Below are 19,629 nucleotides of genomic sequence, written 5' to 3' on the forward strand. Positions count from 1 at the left end.
AGAATGGAGGGCAAAGGAGAAGACTTTCTGTAGGAATAATTCCAATACCAGTTTCCAAGAGAGAAGCTATGGAATAATGCCTGGCTTACAGAGCCCTATTTGGTCTTTATGAAGATGTATAATTATTATTTTCATATACATATGTAACATATATAAAATATAAACTATTACTAATTCACAAAAACTTTATCCATCTGGAGTAAATTATGGACAATATTTTTTCTCTACTTAATCACGTATAACTTGCCATACTTTAAAACTGAGGGATACGGACGAATCACTGCCAATCCAGACAAAGAGTAACAGAAAAATACACCTAAAAATGGTTTCTGCTAGCCTTTATTTGAGAAAATTTACACAAAAGTCCCCATCCAACTCTTACAAGTGAATCTGTATAAATGCCACATGCCTCTTTCTATTAAACAAACAGAAAAATTGCTTATGACAGCGTTTATGACAATGGTATAACAAATCTTACTTAAACTGCATCATTCTCACCTGTATTACACAGACCATGTTGAATAATAGGCTCAAAAACAGAGGAAACGAGGTAACATCCTCATTTTTAAAACAGATTTGCCCTTGCACTAGCCTTTTATCAAACGCAAGTAATTTTACTTTTAGATAAAATCAAGGTGTAATACTAATGAACTTTAAACCAAAAGCACAGAAGTCCGAGTTGGTAGTTTTGGCATGAGTAAAAGGAAAGGACATGAAAGAATTTCACTTTCACAGAGTCACATTTGGGAACAAAAATATCAGCAAAATAAAATATTCCCCTCTTTTATCTTCTTTGACCTTTTGTCAGAACAGAGTACTATAATCTACTGAGTAGCTTTCATTGCTTCTAAAAAGGGGAAAGGCACCAGTCAGAATTATGAAACAGTATCTTCTTAGGCTAATAGTACAGAATTTCACCTTTAAACGTCTAAGGTTGGATCTTAATCCACAAATTTGGTCATTTTCTTCCCTACTTGGATGCATCCTTTGTCGTTGAGTATTTGTAACACCACAGAGAGACTTTCACAACATCTGCTGCTCTTTTGCAAGAATTCAGCTGCCAGGTTCTCAGAAGCAGTACCAATCAATTCTTACCAGCAGATGGCAATGTTGCCCAAATTAATGAAAGAACCACTTTCAATGCCACACCAGAAATTCATATAGGGAGTCAAAGGGAGAAGAAAAAGGGCTTTTGGGTTCACAGTAGCTGGAACATTAACAGAACAGCCTGAGATTCTAACAACATAACTCACTTCCTCTTCTACCTTTGTACTTCTATCCAGGTCATCACAGCAGTGTTCTCTGTTAATTCCAGGATGCTGCTTCTTAACCACAAGCTGCACGGCCCTAGGTCCTGCAATTGCCACTGTGATTAGACAAACCCTGCAAGAGTCAGCAGGGTTAAAAAAGAGATTACAGAAAGGACAAACTCCCACCTCCTTTCCTGAGAGAAGTGGGGAAATTTTCATAATATTTTTCATAATTGTTTACAAACATGGTCATTTGTATCCACGCTCTTATTTACATTAGTATTGGCCTTTAGGCACCTCGTATTCTCACAGTGATTCTTGGCTTTGCTTTCACGACACGTATTCTCAAGTATTTATTCATGATCCCAGATGCGTTATTTTTTTTATACCTCATATGTCTTAGGGGGACACATAAGAATAGGAATTAAGTCAGTGACTGGCCATGTTAGAAGACTTGGTAAATTTTACTACTTTTTTCCTTGGTAGAAGTTATGTTAAAAATTCAAGCAACCACGTATCTGACAAAGGACTTGTATCTAGGATAAATAAGGAACTCTCAAAACTCATTAGTAAAAAGAATAATCTAATTAGAAAATGGGCAAAGGACATGAACAGATATTTCACTGAGGAAGATACAAAGATGGCAAAAAAGCCCATGAAAAGATGTTCAACATTAGCCATTAGGAAAATGCAAATTAAAACCATAATGAGGTATCGTTACATACATCGATCTGAATGACTAAAATAAAAAATAATAACAGCAAATACAGGTGAGGATGTGGAGAAACCGGATTGGTCATCCATTGCTGGTAGAAACATAAATGGCACACTCACTCTGGAAAAAAAGTAGAGCGGTTCTTACAAAAATAAACATGCTCTTACCATACAACCCAGCAATTGCCCTCTTGGGCATTTATCCCAGAGAAATGAAAATTTATGTTCACATAAAAACCTATACATGTATGTTCACAGCAGCTTTATTAATAAAGGCCAAAAACTAAAAACAACTCCAATGTTCTTCAATGGGTGAATAGTTAAATGGTGGTATATCCATACCATGAAATACTACTGAGCAATAAAAAGGAACAAACTATTGATACATGCAACAACTTGGATGGATTTCAAGGGAATTACGCTAAGTGAAAAAAGTCAGTCTCAAAAGGTTACATACTGTATGATTCTTTTTACATAACATTCTTGAAATGACAAAATTAGAGAAACGGAGAACAGATTAGTGGTTGCCAGAGGTTGGGGCTCAGGGGGGAAGGAAGGGAAGTGGCTGTGGCTATAAAAGGGTAGACAAGGGATCCCTGTGATGGAACTGTTCTGCATCTTGGGGTGGTGGTCACACAAATCTACACATGTAATAAAGTTGCATAGAACTAAATACACGAAAGAAGTTCAAGCAGTTGAGCACAAATATTTTAATTCTCTAAAAGGAAATTTTCTTTAAGAGTTATCTACAGTTCAAAGCTCATTTCTGAGGTGTCAAATCCATCACCCTTTTAAGAGACATAAAATTTGAAAAGATAAAATTATGAAAGGATATCACCAGAAGCTACCTAAACACTTCAGCTAAAGGTTAAGATAAAGTTAAGGTTGTTTTCAGACGGAAATCCAAAGAGGACAATCAGAATGAAACGAGTTCCACATGGTCATACAAATCTTGGTAAAGGAATTGAAGTGGAAGCCCAAGCTGGTGAGCAAGTGCGAGAGGAAAAGAAAACCATGGTTCGAAGAAATCACATGAGGAAACCCAACTGGCTTTGGCATTATCTAGGTAACCCCTATTTTTTGTCATAGGTGACTCTAATAATCGTCCTATTGTTGCAAAACCAGTCCAAATCCTATCAAGTTAAAAAGAAGTCCCTCACTGCCTTGCTGGGTGTGGGCGGTGACCCATGTCCTCCCACACCAAGAGAAATGAGTTCTGGAAAGAAAGCTCCAGCGTGCCTTGATGGTGCTGTTGGTAGGATGCCTTCCGCCGGCACGTCCCAGTGATGTTCTGCTGGCTGAGATACTAGGTGGGAGGAGAGTGGGCCTGGTTACTCAATCAATTTCTTGGCCTTGAAGAAGCGCCGCAGATAGAAGACCTGCCAAGTGGCGAGTCCAATGAGGCAGAACATTGAAAAGATGCTGAAGTACAGGACCCGCGTGTTTGTGGACTCTGAAAACACAAAAGCGTTGTAAATGTCATGAAGTGAGGCTCGCAGGCTAAACAATGGCCATGGGGAAAAGGCAATTAACTTCACGCTATCCCTGAGCCTAACAGGAGGATTTCAGACAGCTTTTTCTTAAATCTTCATTATCCTACACGTAAATGTTAAGAATTACAGAGATTAGTACTATCAATTTGATACATGATAAGCTAACTGAGAATATGGTCAACTGCGTATCACAGAAGAAATTTCTATTCCCTTGACAATTTAGCAAGGCTCATTTACCTGTAGCAGCAATGCCAAAGTAAGCAATTATCTTTCCATACATCCCACCTTTGGTAAAACTGAGACAAGGGTTCCCCAGGATTTAAAGTTTGGGGATCTGATTCACTGATTGAGAAATGAAAGCTGCCTTCTGCTCACCGTTGGTATCACGCATCTCTTCCTCTCGCTTCTTCATGTAGGCAAAATCATTCACGATAGATTCGGAAAGGTCTTCTAGGCGCCGTAGCTCCACCTCTAAAGGTTTGAGCTTCTCAACTTTTGCAATCTGGAAAAGAAAGAAATTATGAACCCACTCCCTGAAGAAATTGCTTTGGTTAAGAACACAAGACAACAGAGGAATCTTTTAAAAGTTTCACCAAACATAAAAGCTCTTTTGTCATCATGCTAACATATGGTATTTTAACGTTTGGGCTTCTTCCCTTCCCTACAAGTGTTTACAGGTTTCCATCTCAAACTCTTTTTACACTTCAATTTTGATTAAAATCTCCTTAGAAGTACTACAATACGGTAGGCTGTAAGTAAGATATATTATTTTCCCAAGATTTCTGACTTTAATAAAGCACTTCACCCTTCTATTCATGTCTAAGAAATACACATTATCAGCACAGTAAGTGTGGAGTCATAATATTAGTCAACTGTGGTTTTAGAAGAAAAACCACGAAATTCCCAAAAGGGAATATACAGGAATAAGAGAATAGATATAACTAAAGAATTAAGATAATAACTCAAATTATAAAATTGGAAAATTCTGGTTTGCTCATTTAAATCCCACAATAGCTTTAGGTTTATTGCGCCACAAGCCAGATGAATCCCAGGTCTGCTAAAAAAATTGCATTGCATTTTTTATTTTTAGAATGACACTGCCATTCTAAAAACAAAAATCTCCAGGGACTTCCCAGTATGCTAAGGAATGAAGGATGTGAGAAAGAGATGAACTGTCTTCCTTTCTCAATCTAGACATCTGTGAAACCCCCCAAGATACGACAAGAGCAAGGATTTCATTATTCTAATGTTTTTTCTGATCAATCTTAGATTATCATATGCTTTAAAATGGGGCTATACCACCAAAGCTTTCCAGATCTTAAAACTCATACAATCGTTGCTCTTAAATTTTTCCATATAGAGAACTCTTCAAAAATTCTTTTTCTACATCTGCTTCTTTACTCCCTGTTTACCATACATTATCTACAGAACTCTCTACTTTTTTTTTCCCTCTCTTGTCCAATTCACTTTCCTGTTCTTTTTCTGTTAAATGTTAACAGCAACTAACACAGAATGAATGGGAAGAGTTTAAGTGTATTCTTACGTTCTCTTTGCCTCGCTGTACTCTTCACTAAACATGTGAAGAACGGGACAAAAGTTATTTAAAATAAAGAATGCGAGGAACTGCTGTTAGGATAGGGATATAAAAATTGAGTTGATATTTAAGGTACATAAAATGTGGTGATAGATTTGCAATGATCCACACCAAAGACACTTTTTACTGGATGTACATTTTCTTACATAGTGAAATGTTGGCTCGAGTTAATGGTACAATTGACAGCTGCAGAACAGAATAAAACTAACTGGGTATAACATTTAACCAGTGATTAATTAATGCATCAAGCTAATTCTCCTGGTTAAATACCCAAATGCCAGGTTTTGTCATTAACCTAAAATATGTATCATGTATTTCACGTAGAGCCATAGAGCAAAGGAATTCCCCAGGAAAAAGATACCAACACAAGAGATATAGAAGCTGAACCTTAGCCTGTTTAATGTTTTCCCTCCTGGTCTATACTTCCCCCTCCAAAGCTTCCTGAATGAGGTAGTATAAAAACAATGCTATGATACTTAATTAGAGATGAATGATTTAAGGTTCCCTAAATAGAAACTTACAAAAAGAACTGGAAGTGAAACTAAGGTTGTGCCTCTGCCAGATGAAAATAATATTTTAAAAAATTATTTTGAAGACTACTTCTTACCCCTTCCCCCATTTTTTCTTCTTCTTTTTTTAGTTAAATGACAATAGCCCAAAGGCCTAAAACCCAAAATAGATGATGGAATAAAAATAAATTTGGTACTGAGGTGGCATTTGTAGATTAGAGCCTGAAGTACCTGTTCCCAAAGCTTTTCTTTTCTCGTGTTTCACTTCCTTTTTAGGTGTATAAGCAACTCATAAATATGTTCTCCTGCCAAAGAATTTAAACTATTCAGAAGCAAAGGGAACAAAAACAAAAAGCCCACCTTCACAACTCAATTCCCACATCCATACATTCCTTCTCAGAGGTAACCATGATTATGAACTTGGTGTATATCTTTCCAGACCTTGATAGAAGATACACTATGTTTGTATATAAATATACATAGAAAAATATAATCAAAAACTATTTATAAATGGGAGATCATAACGTGTATACTGTTCTATGGCTTGCTTTTCTTTTCATTTAATAAGCTCGTTCCAGAAACTTCAGTGCTTGCAGATTCACCTCATTCTTAACTGCTGTACAGTAGCCACACTACACACTGTCTAGTTGTCATTCAATTCCCCAAGCCCTTTCCTCGTGTAGGTCCTACTGCAGACTATTCATAACCAAGCAGCCCAATTTCTATTGTCTAAGTCAATTGTATTACCTCAATAAAATATTCCTATTCAATCCTGTCCTTAATTCAATAAATTATTTTCATACTTCTGAGTGGGATGAAGGTCTCTTTTCCTAAAAAAAAAAAAAAAATCTCTGCCTAATAACTATCTTTATTCTTGATATTAATTTAAGATCTAGGAAACTTAAAAGAATCGCCAAAAGACTAAAACAATATTGAAAACCAACTTGCTACTTCAACCATCGAACACATGAATATTCAATGACAATAAAATAATAATGGATATTTATTTCTACACTTAATCTAAATCTAGAAATCAAAACAAATGTAGAAAGGGTGTTTAATGTGTGTTTTTTTTTGAGTGCTTACTATATGCAAGAAACCAAGATAAATAATGATTTCTGCTCCTAAAAGTTCAAAGGCTGATGGAGAGGCTCACATAAAAAGTTATAACCATAATATAAGGCATTATGTATTAACTTCTATAACAAAGGCACACATTAAAAGTGGAATGGAAAGAAAGTAGCATGAGATTAATTATAACTGAAAGGATAAAGGAAAGCTTAATGGGAAGTGGGTAAGTTGGGTCTTCACAAGTTGTGTAGGATTTTGAAGGAGATGAGAGAGAAAGGCATTCAAGGCTTAGAGGAACCTGCAAATCAAAACGTGGAGGGAGCACAGTGCAGGCCGTGTTGGGGACACCACTGTAGTCTAGTCCTAAGTAGTCTGACGTGCATGTGCACGCACTCAGGTGTCAACACACACGTGCTTGGGGGGTGGAGGTGGATAATAGCAAATACAGGGCTCAAAAGTTAGGTCGGAGCTAAAATGAGCAAGAGGATGAGGAAGGTAGTACAATGAGTCAGACCTACTAGTGCATACCCAGCATGTGGTATTTTATATCTTGTAATCCCCTTAATCCTCAAACCCCATATAAGGTGAATATTATTCTTCTTCAATTTTTCAGATGAAAAAAATTAAGGATGAAAAAATTAAGGCCAAGAGTGTTAAATTACTTTCCCAAGGTCTCAGAGCTTGGTGGAGCTGGGACTGGAATCCAAGTCTGAGTTTACATTTTATTCTGTAGGAACTAAAAATTTGATGAAGAAAACCAGATGAAGAAAAAACCACACTAATTTTTTTTTTATTAAAGGTGACGTGAATGAACTATATTAGGCAACAAGGATCTGGGTAAGTTGTCTAGTTTATTAGTCAAACTTCCTAGGTTTTATACTGTTGTTCTCATTTTTACAGACTAAGAGAATAAAATTTTAAAACAAATTATCATAAGTAGTCTCAGGAAAACCCTCTTTGTTTGTCTGGGACTAAACATTCAATGAGTATCATCAAGACTTTTTATCATAGCCAGTATAAGAAGCTAACAAGAAAACCTCTATCGAAATCCCCACTGACTGTTGTACTCTTCTAAATATCTGATTTAATGTTCCAAATGTCCGTACGAATGTGAATTTCTACATGTTTCATGAAGGCAGGCTTATTCATCGAGTCTACTTCTCTCTTCCATAGCTGGAAGGATGATATGTGAGTTGCCCACAGCCTGACAAAACCAAAGCCTATTTGACATAAGTTCTCCACTAGGGGGTAGCATTCCCCTTGCAGGCTGCCTTTAGCTGTTAAATTAATCAAAGAATATTAGATCTACAAGGGACTTCATTTTATAAATGAGGAAAGTGAAGATTTTACAAAGTTACTCAGTCCTTTGGGTGGAAGACCAAGACTAGCAGAACCATGGTCTCTTAACTCCCTACCCTGTGTCACGAAAGCATTTATTCAGCATCAGTACTGCCAAGCTCTGCTGTACCATTCAAGCAAAACCAAACCCCTGACTTCGAAAAACACACACTTAGTGTCTCCAGACCCTACTATCTTTCAACCTTAACCACGAAGCTTCCTTTAACCACTCCTGTCCGCACTGATTCCCTCTTACCTAAAGCACTGGAGCACTTAGGCTGAGCCACACAACACTCAATCACATATTGTCACATTCACCTTGTTTTGATTTTTATCCTTTTCCGCCACATTAGTTTCGGCCCTTGAACTCCAGGAAATTAAAACGATGTATCCTTTGTATAGTTCCACAAACCTAATTAATACATGGCAAACACTTACAGCTGACTTGTTCCGTCCTTTCCATGCTTTCTTCAGAGGAGCCAACTTCCTTGTAGCAGATAGTAAGTGCTGCTGGTCCCCTGAAGCAAGCGCTCCCCACATGCTAAGAGCACTCTGCATCTACTCAGCATTTCACTCAGCATTCATTTTCAGGAGGCCCACTGCCTAGGAGAAAGTTCTCTCAACCATGACATCTATCATTCTCATCAGTAGTGGCAGGTACTGTTGGGAAAAGCTAAAAGTTATAAAGCTTTTCCTTGCCTATGTACAACACCTCCAAAATAACTATAATTACTCTTCTTAAATCATATTCAAATCTTCCCCTCCTCTAACGATGATTTGAATCTAAATAGTTCAGAGTGATCATGTAATTGTGCCAAGGAAAGGCGTTAACTCTGAAAAATACACGTCAAACCAGGTTTTAGAGAATCACTAGATTCTTTTCCTTGGTGGAGCATTGAGACTCAACTAAGAAGCTTCTGTGATAAGCCAAATTTAGTCAAATTACTTTGTAACCTCCACACCCCCCACCACAGCCCCTGGAAATTTGAGAAACACAGCAATAAATGTGGAGACCATCCAGTCTCCCACAATCAAGATAAAGAGGACAGAACTACCCCCAAGGACAAGTCTATTTGCACGTGGGGTATGTGAATCACAGAAGAGGCACAGGTCACCTCTAGCACAGGTCACCAATGTGCCAGAATAAGTCCAGATAATATTGCCAATCTTAGGGCTAAATGACATTTAGTAAGATCCTATTTACTCTGTCATAGCCAGGTGGCAGTTTGCAGAAAGGGCCGCAGAAGGGAGCTAAAATCTACTGAACTGACCAACTATGTGTCAGATGCCTTACCCATATTCTCTCATTTAACTTCAGTCGAAGAAAGGATTTTGGATCTACCGTGTTTCCCTGAAAATAAGACCTAGCCGGACCATCAGTTCTAATGCATCTTTTGGAGCAAAAATTAATGTAAGACTCGGTCTTATTTTACTATAAGACCAGGTTTATAATATAATATAATGTATCATATAATACCGGGTCTTACATTAATTTTTGCTCCAGAAGATGCATTAGAGCTGACGGTCCTGCTAGGTCTTATTTTTGGGGAAGCAGGGTAGTACATAGAACCAGAGTTCCTACTTTCTGGGGGAATTCAGAGAAACACCTTTTAGAAAGTCTTCAGCTATTGCTCCAATGAGGGCAACTGTGTTTTTCGTGTATCTGTTGATAGCTGATGACTGATTAAAACAACCGCGAGGCAAAACAGGATTTTAGGCCAGGTGAAATGCTGACGTCCACAGCAAAGGGCATACACAGCCCAAGAGGCAGGGGATATGTCTGATAGCTCCTTCTTCGCGGGACAGTAATTGCCTTCATTCCCACAATTGCACAACTAGACAGTAAGTCCCTGCAAACAGCTGCTCTAGTTCACAGACCACAAATTAAGAAGAAATGGCTCAACGAACTACAAAAATGGCTCCTTTTGATGGGCAAAGGACAGTGGTGCGAGGTCCTTAAAATACAACAGAGGGAATCAAAAGGCTTTATTTCTGAGGACATAAGTATTCTTTCTTTTTTAAAGATTCAAACAAGACTATGCTTCTTTACAATTTGGCAACTGTCTTCCAAATAGTATCATCTTACATTTGTATTATGTTTACATACAATTCCACATGTATTAACTACTTAAATCCTCCATAACAATTTAGTAGGTAGTGTGGTACTCTGCCCAGCTACTAAGATACGGATTACTATTGAATTTTACAGGAGCAAATGGGATTTCAGAATTACGAAATCCACAATGTGAGAGATAATGTTGGATGTGAAGAAAATTAGAGAAATGTGCCACCCTCCTGAGCTAAATACTGATGATAAAGGGCCCAAATCCTCTGGAGACAAAGTCTCTCCATTATCTGAAAGGCCTGAAATTAAATGCCTCAAAACCTCTACATATGTTTAATGCTCACTGGTAATTAACCAGAGAAAGAGTGGTTCTATTATCCATTTTCTTGTCACAGGCATTAGCCCAGAGACAACTAAAAGCTACTTCTAAGGTGAGTTCAAGGGAGCCCAGCCATAGATTGAGAAAAGGAATGGTCTTTGGCCTGTGTCATAACCACTTCTCCTCCTGTCTCAATTTGGTCTGCTTTTCCCCTGGGGCGGGGGGGAGGGAGGGAAGGGGAGTTACGTTGCCACAGAAAGTAGTGGGAGGAGTTTCTTGGTTAAGAAACAGAATTTAGAGCCGTGTTGTAACCATATACGTAAAGGCTTAGGACAGTGCCAGACTTCCAAAGCAGGAAGCAGCGCAAAGGAAGTGCTGTGGTTTGCTTTCTGCTAAGGATTCCCCTACTGGGTTAAGCAAAAGGTCAGGGAAGATAATGGCCCTTTCCCAGCGTCAACGAAGTCCAAGGATGATGGAAATTCCAGGAAGTATAAGGATTCTAAAATGCTATTTGACAGTGATGTCCACAACATTTTACATGTAGACTCACAATAATACCTCCTATTTTAGGGAACAAGCTATGTCTGATGTCTAATCAGGTAGCCTTTATTTAATGTATACCACTAATGATAACCATCACATGGGGGGAAAAGTTACAACAGGTATAATTTCACATAGTAGGAATTCAATGAATGCTTACTTAGAGAACAGTCTGAGGATATAGCAGCAATAATCAAAACCTGAAAATGATCTTACCTATTCTTCCACCTCATAACTACAATATTTTCCTTAGTGTTTCACACCTCACAACACCACTTTAACATACATTATCTTAAATATAATTAAGATTCTTCTAAATCATGGAAGTTTAAAAGGATTTTTTTACTTTACTCTTAAGTTCATCAACTAAAGAGGCTCTCAATGCTTGCTTGCTTTTCATTAATCTACCCTGGGGACCGAAACAAGCATATCAAAGTTTCTACCGGGAACTGTGTTTCATTCACTGCTGCACCACTTGCTCCTGTTTACTGCCTACAAATAACTCAATCTACTTTTGTTCACTTGAGCACTTGAACTAGGAAAACGAGGGGAGCCCTGAAGGGCTGTTACGGCACTACTACTTCCTGTGGCAGAATTGGCCAGTCACTTCCAATCTTCTTCCATTTTAAAGGATATTCCCTTCCAAGTTCTGACCAAAGATAGAGCAACTTCTGTTCCATCAGTCCTAGAAAATGCTCTTAAATCACTGAAAACAATTTTCCTTGCTTATTTGGTTTACATTCTTCAAAAGCCATTTACGTTTCCTGTACCCCACCTCTTCTTCGTGCCCCCGGGTACTGTTGTAAAGACTCTGATCTCAGTAAAAATACTCTTATCTTATTGTAAAGATCAATCCTCCAGTTTTAAATAGTTCTTGTGGTTTTTCAAAGGTGCTCTTGATTTGAAGAACCATTCTGTGCTGCCCCCAAAGTCTCTCATAATAGAGCTGACAGAGGCTCAGTCTCCTTCCACTTATTCCATGCAACCTTCCCCTCCATACCACCAATAAATGTCAGTTTTCAGTCTCTGTAACACTTCCTGTCAGCAAACATTTCTATTCATTATCAGTATCTCTAGTCTATTGCAGTTTTTTCTTCCATCTTCTTCTCTTCCTTAAAAGTTTGAACTTATTTTTACTAAAAGCTATTCTAATTATTTTGTTTCTCAAAGGCAGCACAGTTGCTCACGTCTAAACAGCACTGAATCCATGCCCTAGATATACACAGAGCTGTCAGTCTGGGAATAAAAGTCTTAGGAATTAAACACTAATCACATTTCTTAACCTTGGACATTAACATATAAGTGAATTCTAGCTTTTAAAGATTATAAATATATATATATATATATATATATATGCATACATACATACATATATATATCTGGTTTCTGTCTCAAGAGTGCTAATGGTAAATATGCTTGAGTGTTTTATCACACCAGCATTTCTATGGGACAGCTGGTTTAGTCATCTGGCTTACAGCACAGCCAAAATTATTGTTCAAGGCTGTTAATACAAATTTTTGTATCAATTAAATTTTAACTGGTTGTCACATGACTGCTGAGAAAACCACAGCCTTCTGGGCAAAGCACAGCCTGCTGGCCTGACGAGGTCACAGAATCCTCACAGAATCCTCACAGCACAGAACGCTACTGCCTCCTCGGTTACAACAGGACATACCTCTTCATAATTTTTCGCCTCCACTCCATGCTTCATGTCTAGGATCACGAGTTGGTCAGGTAACCGCCCTGTTCCTGAGAAAAAAAATCAAAGGATTCATTGTGCGGAATATTTAAAATTCCGGGAAATCACTCACCCACCCTCATTCTCCCTAACCCCTCCCCTCTCAATAGAGGGAAATAGCCGCAACTCCTCCCCCTACTCAGCTGCAGAAAATTCCTGGCTCCGGCTAAAATCGCAAGCATTCCGGACAAAGCCTGTCTGTGTGGGGTGCCGGAAAGCAAAGAGAACATGCTGCTGGCAAACATCTCTAAGCAGGGGACACAAGATACTGCAGCTGGAACTACAGAGGAATAGAAGAGGCTTCTTGGAACAGGCACTAAACTCCAAAGTCAACACTTGAGTATAAAACTGACTGGCACATAGACCAATAGATAGTGGGCACCAACTTAGGCAGAAAAGCCCATTTCTACGTCTGAAAAGGCTGTCCTGTCAAATGTTGAGAAAAGGATTATTGGGCATATACAAAGCTTGGATTAACTGAATACAAACATGACTGCTGAACAGAACTCAAGATTTATCTAACATTCCACTTTAATTCAAACATTTTAGTCAATGTAAGGCCATTTTAATAGGTAAAGAAAATGTTATAGGACTACTCACACAGAGCCCTTTAAGAGAGAAGCGCCCAAGAAAAAACTTGACAATAAAAGTACAATTCTCAGGGATGCTTCTTATAAAGAGAAATGTCTATGTGGGATAGTAGGGCCAAAGAGCAATGTTCATATTAGGAAAGGTAATCTGATTCATCTTGATCCTTGATCAAAAAGGAATTCTAATCTTAAATCATCAAACAGGAGAAAGGGAAAGACGCAAAGAGCCCCCAGAAAATTGCTCAGCTCCAATCCCCTGGAACTCACCTGAGTATTTATAAAATAAAAACTGCCTGCATGAAATTAAGAGTTTTGGGAAACAGTGCCACTTGAGCATTGGGGTTCCTGAGACTATGGGCCACAGAGAATGGTACTGTACCCTCTGCTGCCTGAGAGACGCTGGAGGTTTTCTGAAATTCACTGAAGTCAATTCAGTAACTACTCATTGAGAATGCACTGGGTGCCAGAACTGCTGAAAATTATAATTTCTGCCTTCAAATAATTCAGTGGGGATTAAGACATAAAGACGCGTAACAGCTATAGTGAAAATGCAAAGCAGCATAAAACTTTAAGAAAAAAACTGTTCAGATAATCTCAGCTATGGAGCAAAGGTTAGAGGAGGGAAGACATCAGTTGTGGATAGACTGCACTAAAGAGGGAGCACTTCATGTTGAGTAACTATTGCGTACCCCTGAAACTAATATAATATTGTATGTCAGCTATATTTTAATAAAACTCTTATTTAAAAAGATTTAAAAAAAAGAGGGAGAATTGAAGTCCGGACAAAGTACTCTAGGCAGAAGTCAAGCATGGGCAACAGCTCAGATACTGAGACGAGTATGGCACATTTAAAGGACAGTAAAGAAGGTCTTTTGGATAGACTAGAAAGATCAATTTGAAAGTAATAGAAGTTAAGACTGAATAGGTAGGATCAAGAAACTAGGACAAGTCACAGATGTCTTCTGAGCATTAAAATAATAAGTCTCCAAAACCAAACCAAACAAAAAAAGTGGCACCCAGAGAGGTCTCGCCTTCCAAATCCAATATGTAATCCTGATCAGAAATGTTTCCTTCTTGCTCATTTAAAAAGTTGTGAAATCCAAGCAGCTCACAACCCTACCTCGTCCAAATGATGCAGGTATTCTCCTCCTAAAAGAGACCATTTCCACTTTCTCTGTTTGCCACAGCAAAGCACGAGCATTATTCAAGCACAAGTGAAATCACAAAACCACACAGCTCTGGCTGGTCTGAGTCCAGAACATACTATGGCCTGTAAAGAAGAGCCAGCCTATCCCTTAGCTGACATCATGGCCATAAAGGGTCTCCTTTATAAAAAGACCCTTCAGTAATTTCTCTCTGCATTTGCCTAGCAAAAAGACAATATTTTAAAAGGTGCTCCCAAGACTACAAAGGTACCAGGTCTCCACGTCCGAATGAACAGAGAACACAAATGAAACCAGAAATTGAGTGCTGAGTGCTTGCTGTAACATGTGTGTGTATACACATTTATACATATATTACATATATTATATATTTTTAAAAATTAGTTCCTAGGCATCTACATGCACAGCATCAGCATATACGAAATTCAGAACAAAAGATGTGTTCAGGGTTATGTTTAGATTTAGCATTAAGATTAGGGTAAGGTTTAAGGTTAGAATTAGGGTAGGTTACTGGCTAGGATTTAGGTTAGGGTAGGTTAGGTTAATTTTAAACTCTTCAAAAAGTTTCAAATTGGGAATGTAAGACATGTACATGCGACACTGAAATAACACAAGGCTGTGTGTGATATACAGAGGGTACCAAAAAAATGTATACACGTTTTTAAGAAAGGAAAAAATTGTATTAAGATTGTAATACAATGAATGACGCTAGCATTCATTTGATTAACGCCATCTTTTGAGTGAACGTCATACTACACATTGCTACCGTAATTCAATTCAACATCAAAAGTAATACATACGGTGTTTCCCCGAAAATAAGACCTAGCCGGACAATCAGCGCTAATGAGTCTTTTGGAGCCAAAATTAATATAATACCCGGTATTACATTGTATTGTATTGTATTGTATTGTATTATATTATATTACATTACATTATAAAGACTGGGTATAATATAATACCAAGTCTTATATAATGTAAGACCGAGTCTTATATTGATTTCGGCTCCAAAAGATGCATTAGAGCTGATTGTCTGACTAGGTCTTATTTTCGGGGAAACATGGTAGATAACATTTCTTAAAATGTGTACATTTTTTGGCACCATTTTTTTGGCACCCCTGGTATATACTCAAATGCCTAAATACCTAATCCAACCAGTAAGTGATGTGCTATTTGGAGGAAGTCACATTAACCTCCTTGCTGTTTCTGAGACATGCTCAGCATCACAAAGTGTTTGCTTTTTGTCCAAAGCCCCTCATTACCACCTGACTTATATTTATTCGTTTATTGTCTGTTTGCTCCAAAGAAAATGTGAGCTCCATGAGAGCAGAGACTTGTGTTTTATTCACTGCTATATCCCTAACACCTACAACAGTGATTGGTATATAAGGGCACTTAGTAAATATCTGCTGAATGAATCAATTCATTAAGAAACTAAGCAGGGCCGGCCCGGTGGCTCAGGCGGTTAGAGCAACATGCTCCTAACTCCGAAGGCTGCCAGTTCGATTCCCACATGGGCCAGTGGGCTCTCAACCACAAGGTTGCTGGTTCAATTCCTCGAGTCCCACAAGGGATTGTGGGTAGCGTCCCCTGCAACTGAAGACTGAACATGGCACCTTGAGCTGAGCTGCCGCTGAGCTCCCAGATGGCTCGGTTGGTTGGAGCACGTCCTCTTAACCACAAGGTTGCCGGTTCGACTCCTGCAAGGGATGATGGGCTGCACCCTCTGCAACTAGAAACGGCAACTGGACTTGGAGCTGAGCTGCGCCCTCCACAACTAAGACTGAAAGGACAACAACTTGAAGCTGAACGGCACCCTCCACAACTAAGATTGAAAGGACAACAACTTGACTTAGAAAAAAGTCCTGGAAGTACACACTGTTCCCCAATAAAATCTTAAAAAAAAAAAAAGAAAAGAAAGAAAAGAAGCAGACTAGATTGTTGAGGGAAGTACTCTAAAAGAAGTAAAGGTAAACTCATGTTTATATGGGAAGAGAGCATTCCAGCAAATGAGTAAACGTGATATGTTTAGAGGGCAGAGCAAACCAGACTGACTGGGGCCTGATAAGTGATAAAAGATAAGGCTGGAGTGAGCATATAAAGATTATTAAATGCCATGACACCTAAAATCTCTTCCAGCTTAAAAATGTGATGATTCAAGGTTTCCTTCTATAGAACAGGAACATTACTGCCACTACAGAGAAGGGAACGCTTTTGAAAAAGGACTGACATGGTGAAAGACGTTTTAGGAGATAAATCTGGAGGCAGTATTTGGATATATTAAGAACAGGGATCTCAGTTAGAAGGCTAATGATATAATTCATGATTTAAAAAATTAAGAGTTTGGATTTGTGTGGTGACAGATACAGAAGATATTTTGAAAGAAGTATCAGCATAACTTGATGACAGACTGGAAAAGACAAAAATAATTTCAAAAATGTGAGCCCTAGTAACTGGAAGGATGGTGGTGATATTGATGAGAAGGGAACTAGTTTGAAAAAGGAGTTTATGAATATAGTCTTAGACATCTTGGTTTTGAGGTAAGAGTGGCACAATCATGTGGAAATGTCTAGAATATTGTTGAGAAATCTTGGAACTGGCAGGAGTGGGGGCAGGGAGAAGGATATCAGTCATGAAATCACTATTAAAGTCCTTTAATTTTCTATTTTTAATCTATTATTCCATTTCCCTCAGGAAAACTCCCTTAGGTTTTAGGTTAACTGATCCACTTTAGATCAAGGGAGTCAATTCTTGGTTAACTGTCAAAAGCAACAAGTTGATCTGCTATTCCTGGGACTCTATTGGCACTGTTGGCAAAGGTGCTTGCTCTTCTTCTAGGATCATGTGTTCTGAACATTCTATAAATGCAAAATTGCCAGAAGTCATTTTGCTACCATGCAGGAAAAGCCTAAGAATAAAGTCAAATGGAGGTAAGGAAAGGAAGCACTGGAGGATAGGTAGGGTTCCAATGACACTGTTAAAACCCTAACATTCCGCTGTGCCTGAAGTCGGTACCACATTGAAGACTTCCGGTTCAGAGAGTCAAATGGTCGTTCTCTTCATTCTCTTTAAGCCAGTTTGAGTTATGTTTTGGTGTCTTGCAGCCCAAAGGGGTCCCAACTAATACAAGTATAACTGAATAAAGCATTTAGAGTCTAGTGTCCTTGAAGCTAAAGAACAGGGGGTGGAAGGGAATCTGCTTTTTCACCCATCATTGAGCACAGAAGCTAATCAGCCTAAAAGTTACTATGGGATCCTGGCCTTGAGATGCACAGAAGAATCCATAGCAAGATGTCAGGACTACAAAATAACAAGTGCTCTGAAGACCAAAGCTGCTTCTGACTTATTTGTCAGAGATCCTACTTCTAATCCTTGAGAAAATGTGTCACTAGCACACAAATGCACTACAGAAGGCCGGCAAGTAATGTTTCATTCAACCTCTTTTTGTTATGTTAATGAAATGCTGTAGGAACTTAACTCTTGCTTATGTATCAATTAGCCTATGGTAAAATTGGTTTCATTATACAGCATTTTTTTGTTTCTTTTGTTTTTTAAATAATTGCAAAAACCAATATTATATTTTTATTTTTACTTTTTTTATTTATTTTAAGTGTGTTTTTCCAGGACCCATCAGCTGCAAGTTAAGTAGTTGTTTCAATCTAGTTGTGGAGGGCGCAGCTCACAGTGCTCCAAGTGGGGATCGAACCAGCAACCCTGGTGTTACGAGCATCGTACTCGAACCAACTGAGCTAACCAGCCACCCCCATTATATGTTGTTTCTGTTTAAAGCTGCAGAAACTATCAACAACATTGAGGACTTACTGTATTTTCTAGCATCTATACTATATTAAATTTAATCATTCAAGCCAAGTGTGTCACAGCATTCAAGAAATGCCTATTCCTGCACAAGAATGTTACTTTCTCTTATATGTGCCTGCACCCCAGCAATGCAGTTTTCATCTCCTCTTCCTGCTAGCCCAAAAGAGAAAATTCATGCTCTATTTAACTTGAAAGAAGATGCTTAATTCAGGGAAAACATTTTGATTACTTACCCTTACTCTCAAAACACACTTCGAACATGTCATAATCTTCAGTGGTAAAGGCAAATTTTCCCTTGGTTGCATCCTCCTTGGAGTACAGAATATGGCCAGCCGAATCTGTTATCTACAAGTAAGAACAGGCAGCAAATAACACTCAGGAAGAAAACTTGGAGAAATGTAAAGAAACACTGTCTATAAAAGACAGCTGACATCTCTCATTGTGACGACTGTTCCAACCATTCCCAAAGACAGGGATTGGATTAGAAGAGAAAATCCAAATACAGCAAATTTCATTCAAACTGCCTATCCACACTGCAGGCTAAAATCTATTGCCACTATAGAATGACAGTAGAGATATAAATTGGGTTTAGTAACAAAGTTTCACTTTATAGAATGTAGACCAGTATCATTCCCTAGAAAGGGACATGTTACAACAACAGAAGTGGACAATTACCAAAAGAATATACTACAAAAAGGAGAAAGATACATAAGAACACATTTCTTCATAAAATAAATCTTGACAGGGTGGAGGTGGGGGTAGGAAGTGGAAAGGGGTCACCTGATACAAGAGGAGAAGGAAAAGAAGGCATACATAGAGAAGAAAATCTGGTAGATTTATTCCCGCAAATGTCATGTTAATTATATCAATGGCTACAAGGGGTGAGAGAGAGGAGGATAAGGAAGAAGGGTCTCCTAAAAAAGACATCCTTGGCTTCCACAAATGATCATTCCTTTCTTCTAGGTTGTTAGCTTTAGTTCTCCAAACTTAAACTGCTCCATTCCTAGAGAATGGCCTGTAAGCACAAACGAAGTGGCATATACTGGTAGTGAACGGTCACCTATGAAGAAGGGAATGACAAGGTAAAAGACAGACTGGATCTCAGGCTTCTTTCCTAGAGCACAAGGCTGTCTCAGCAGAAAGCCCTTTTCATTACCTGAGACAGGAAGCTACTTGTAATGTGGAACACAGAAGTAGTGGCTTCATTATATTCAACTGGATGTTCTAATGCTGCTTGTAAAACAAGATCCATTTATAGGTGAGACTTTAAATACGAAAATTGAGTAGCATACACACAAGCCTATATAGTTAAAGTACTTTAATAACACTAGTTATTGCTGAGTAGTGAGATTCCTTCTTTACACTTTTGTTTTCTTTCCATTTTCTACAAAGGCATTTCATTTTTGGGAAAAACACAATAACTAAAGAA

At 38.3% G+C, this 19,629-nt stretch overlaps 1 protein-coding gene across 1 annotated transcript in view; it reads right to left on the bottom strand.

Moving 5' to 3' along the window:
* Positions 1-323: 323 nt before the first annotated feature.
* The window catches only part of TMED10 (transmembrane p24 trafficking protein 10), a 37,013-nt gene continuing 17,707 nt past the window's right edge, over positions 324-19,629 (bottom strand). Inside the window, exons 2-5 of the mRNA XM_019733650.3 lie at positions 18,434-18,545; positions 12,569-12,642; positions 3,833-3,959; positions 324-3,417 (exon numbers count right to left, since the gene is read on the bottom strand). Of these exons, the coding sequence (XP_019589209.1) occupies positions 3,296-3,417; positions 3,833-3,959; positions 12,569-12,642; positions 18,434-18,545 (435 nt within the window). The 3' untranslated portion in view covers positions 324-3,295. The remainder of the gene's footprint in view (positions 3,418-3,832; positions 3,960-12,568; positions 12,643-18,433; positions 18,546-19,629) is intronic.

The sequence above is a fragment of the Rhinolophus sinicus genome, chromosome 3, assembly GCF_057876585.1.
Source record: "Rhinolophus sinicus isolate RSI-liver-muscle chromosome 3, RSI-T2T, whole genome shotgun sequence".
In the NCBI taxonomy this organism is placed as follows: Eukaryota; Metazoa; Chordata; class Mammalia; order Chiroptera; family Rhinolophidae; genus Rhinolophus; species Rhinolophus sinicus.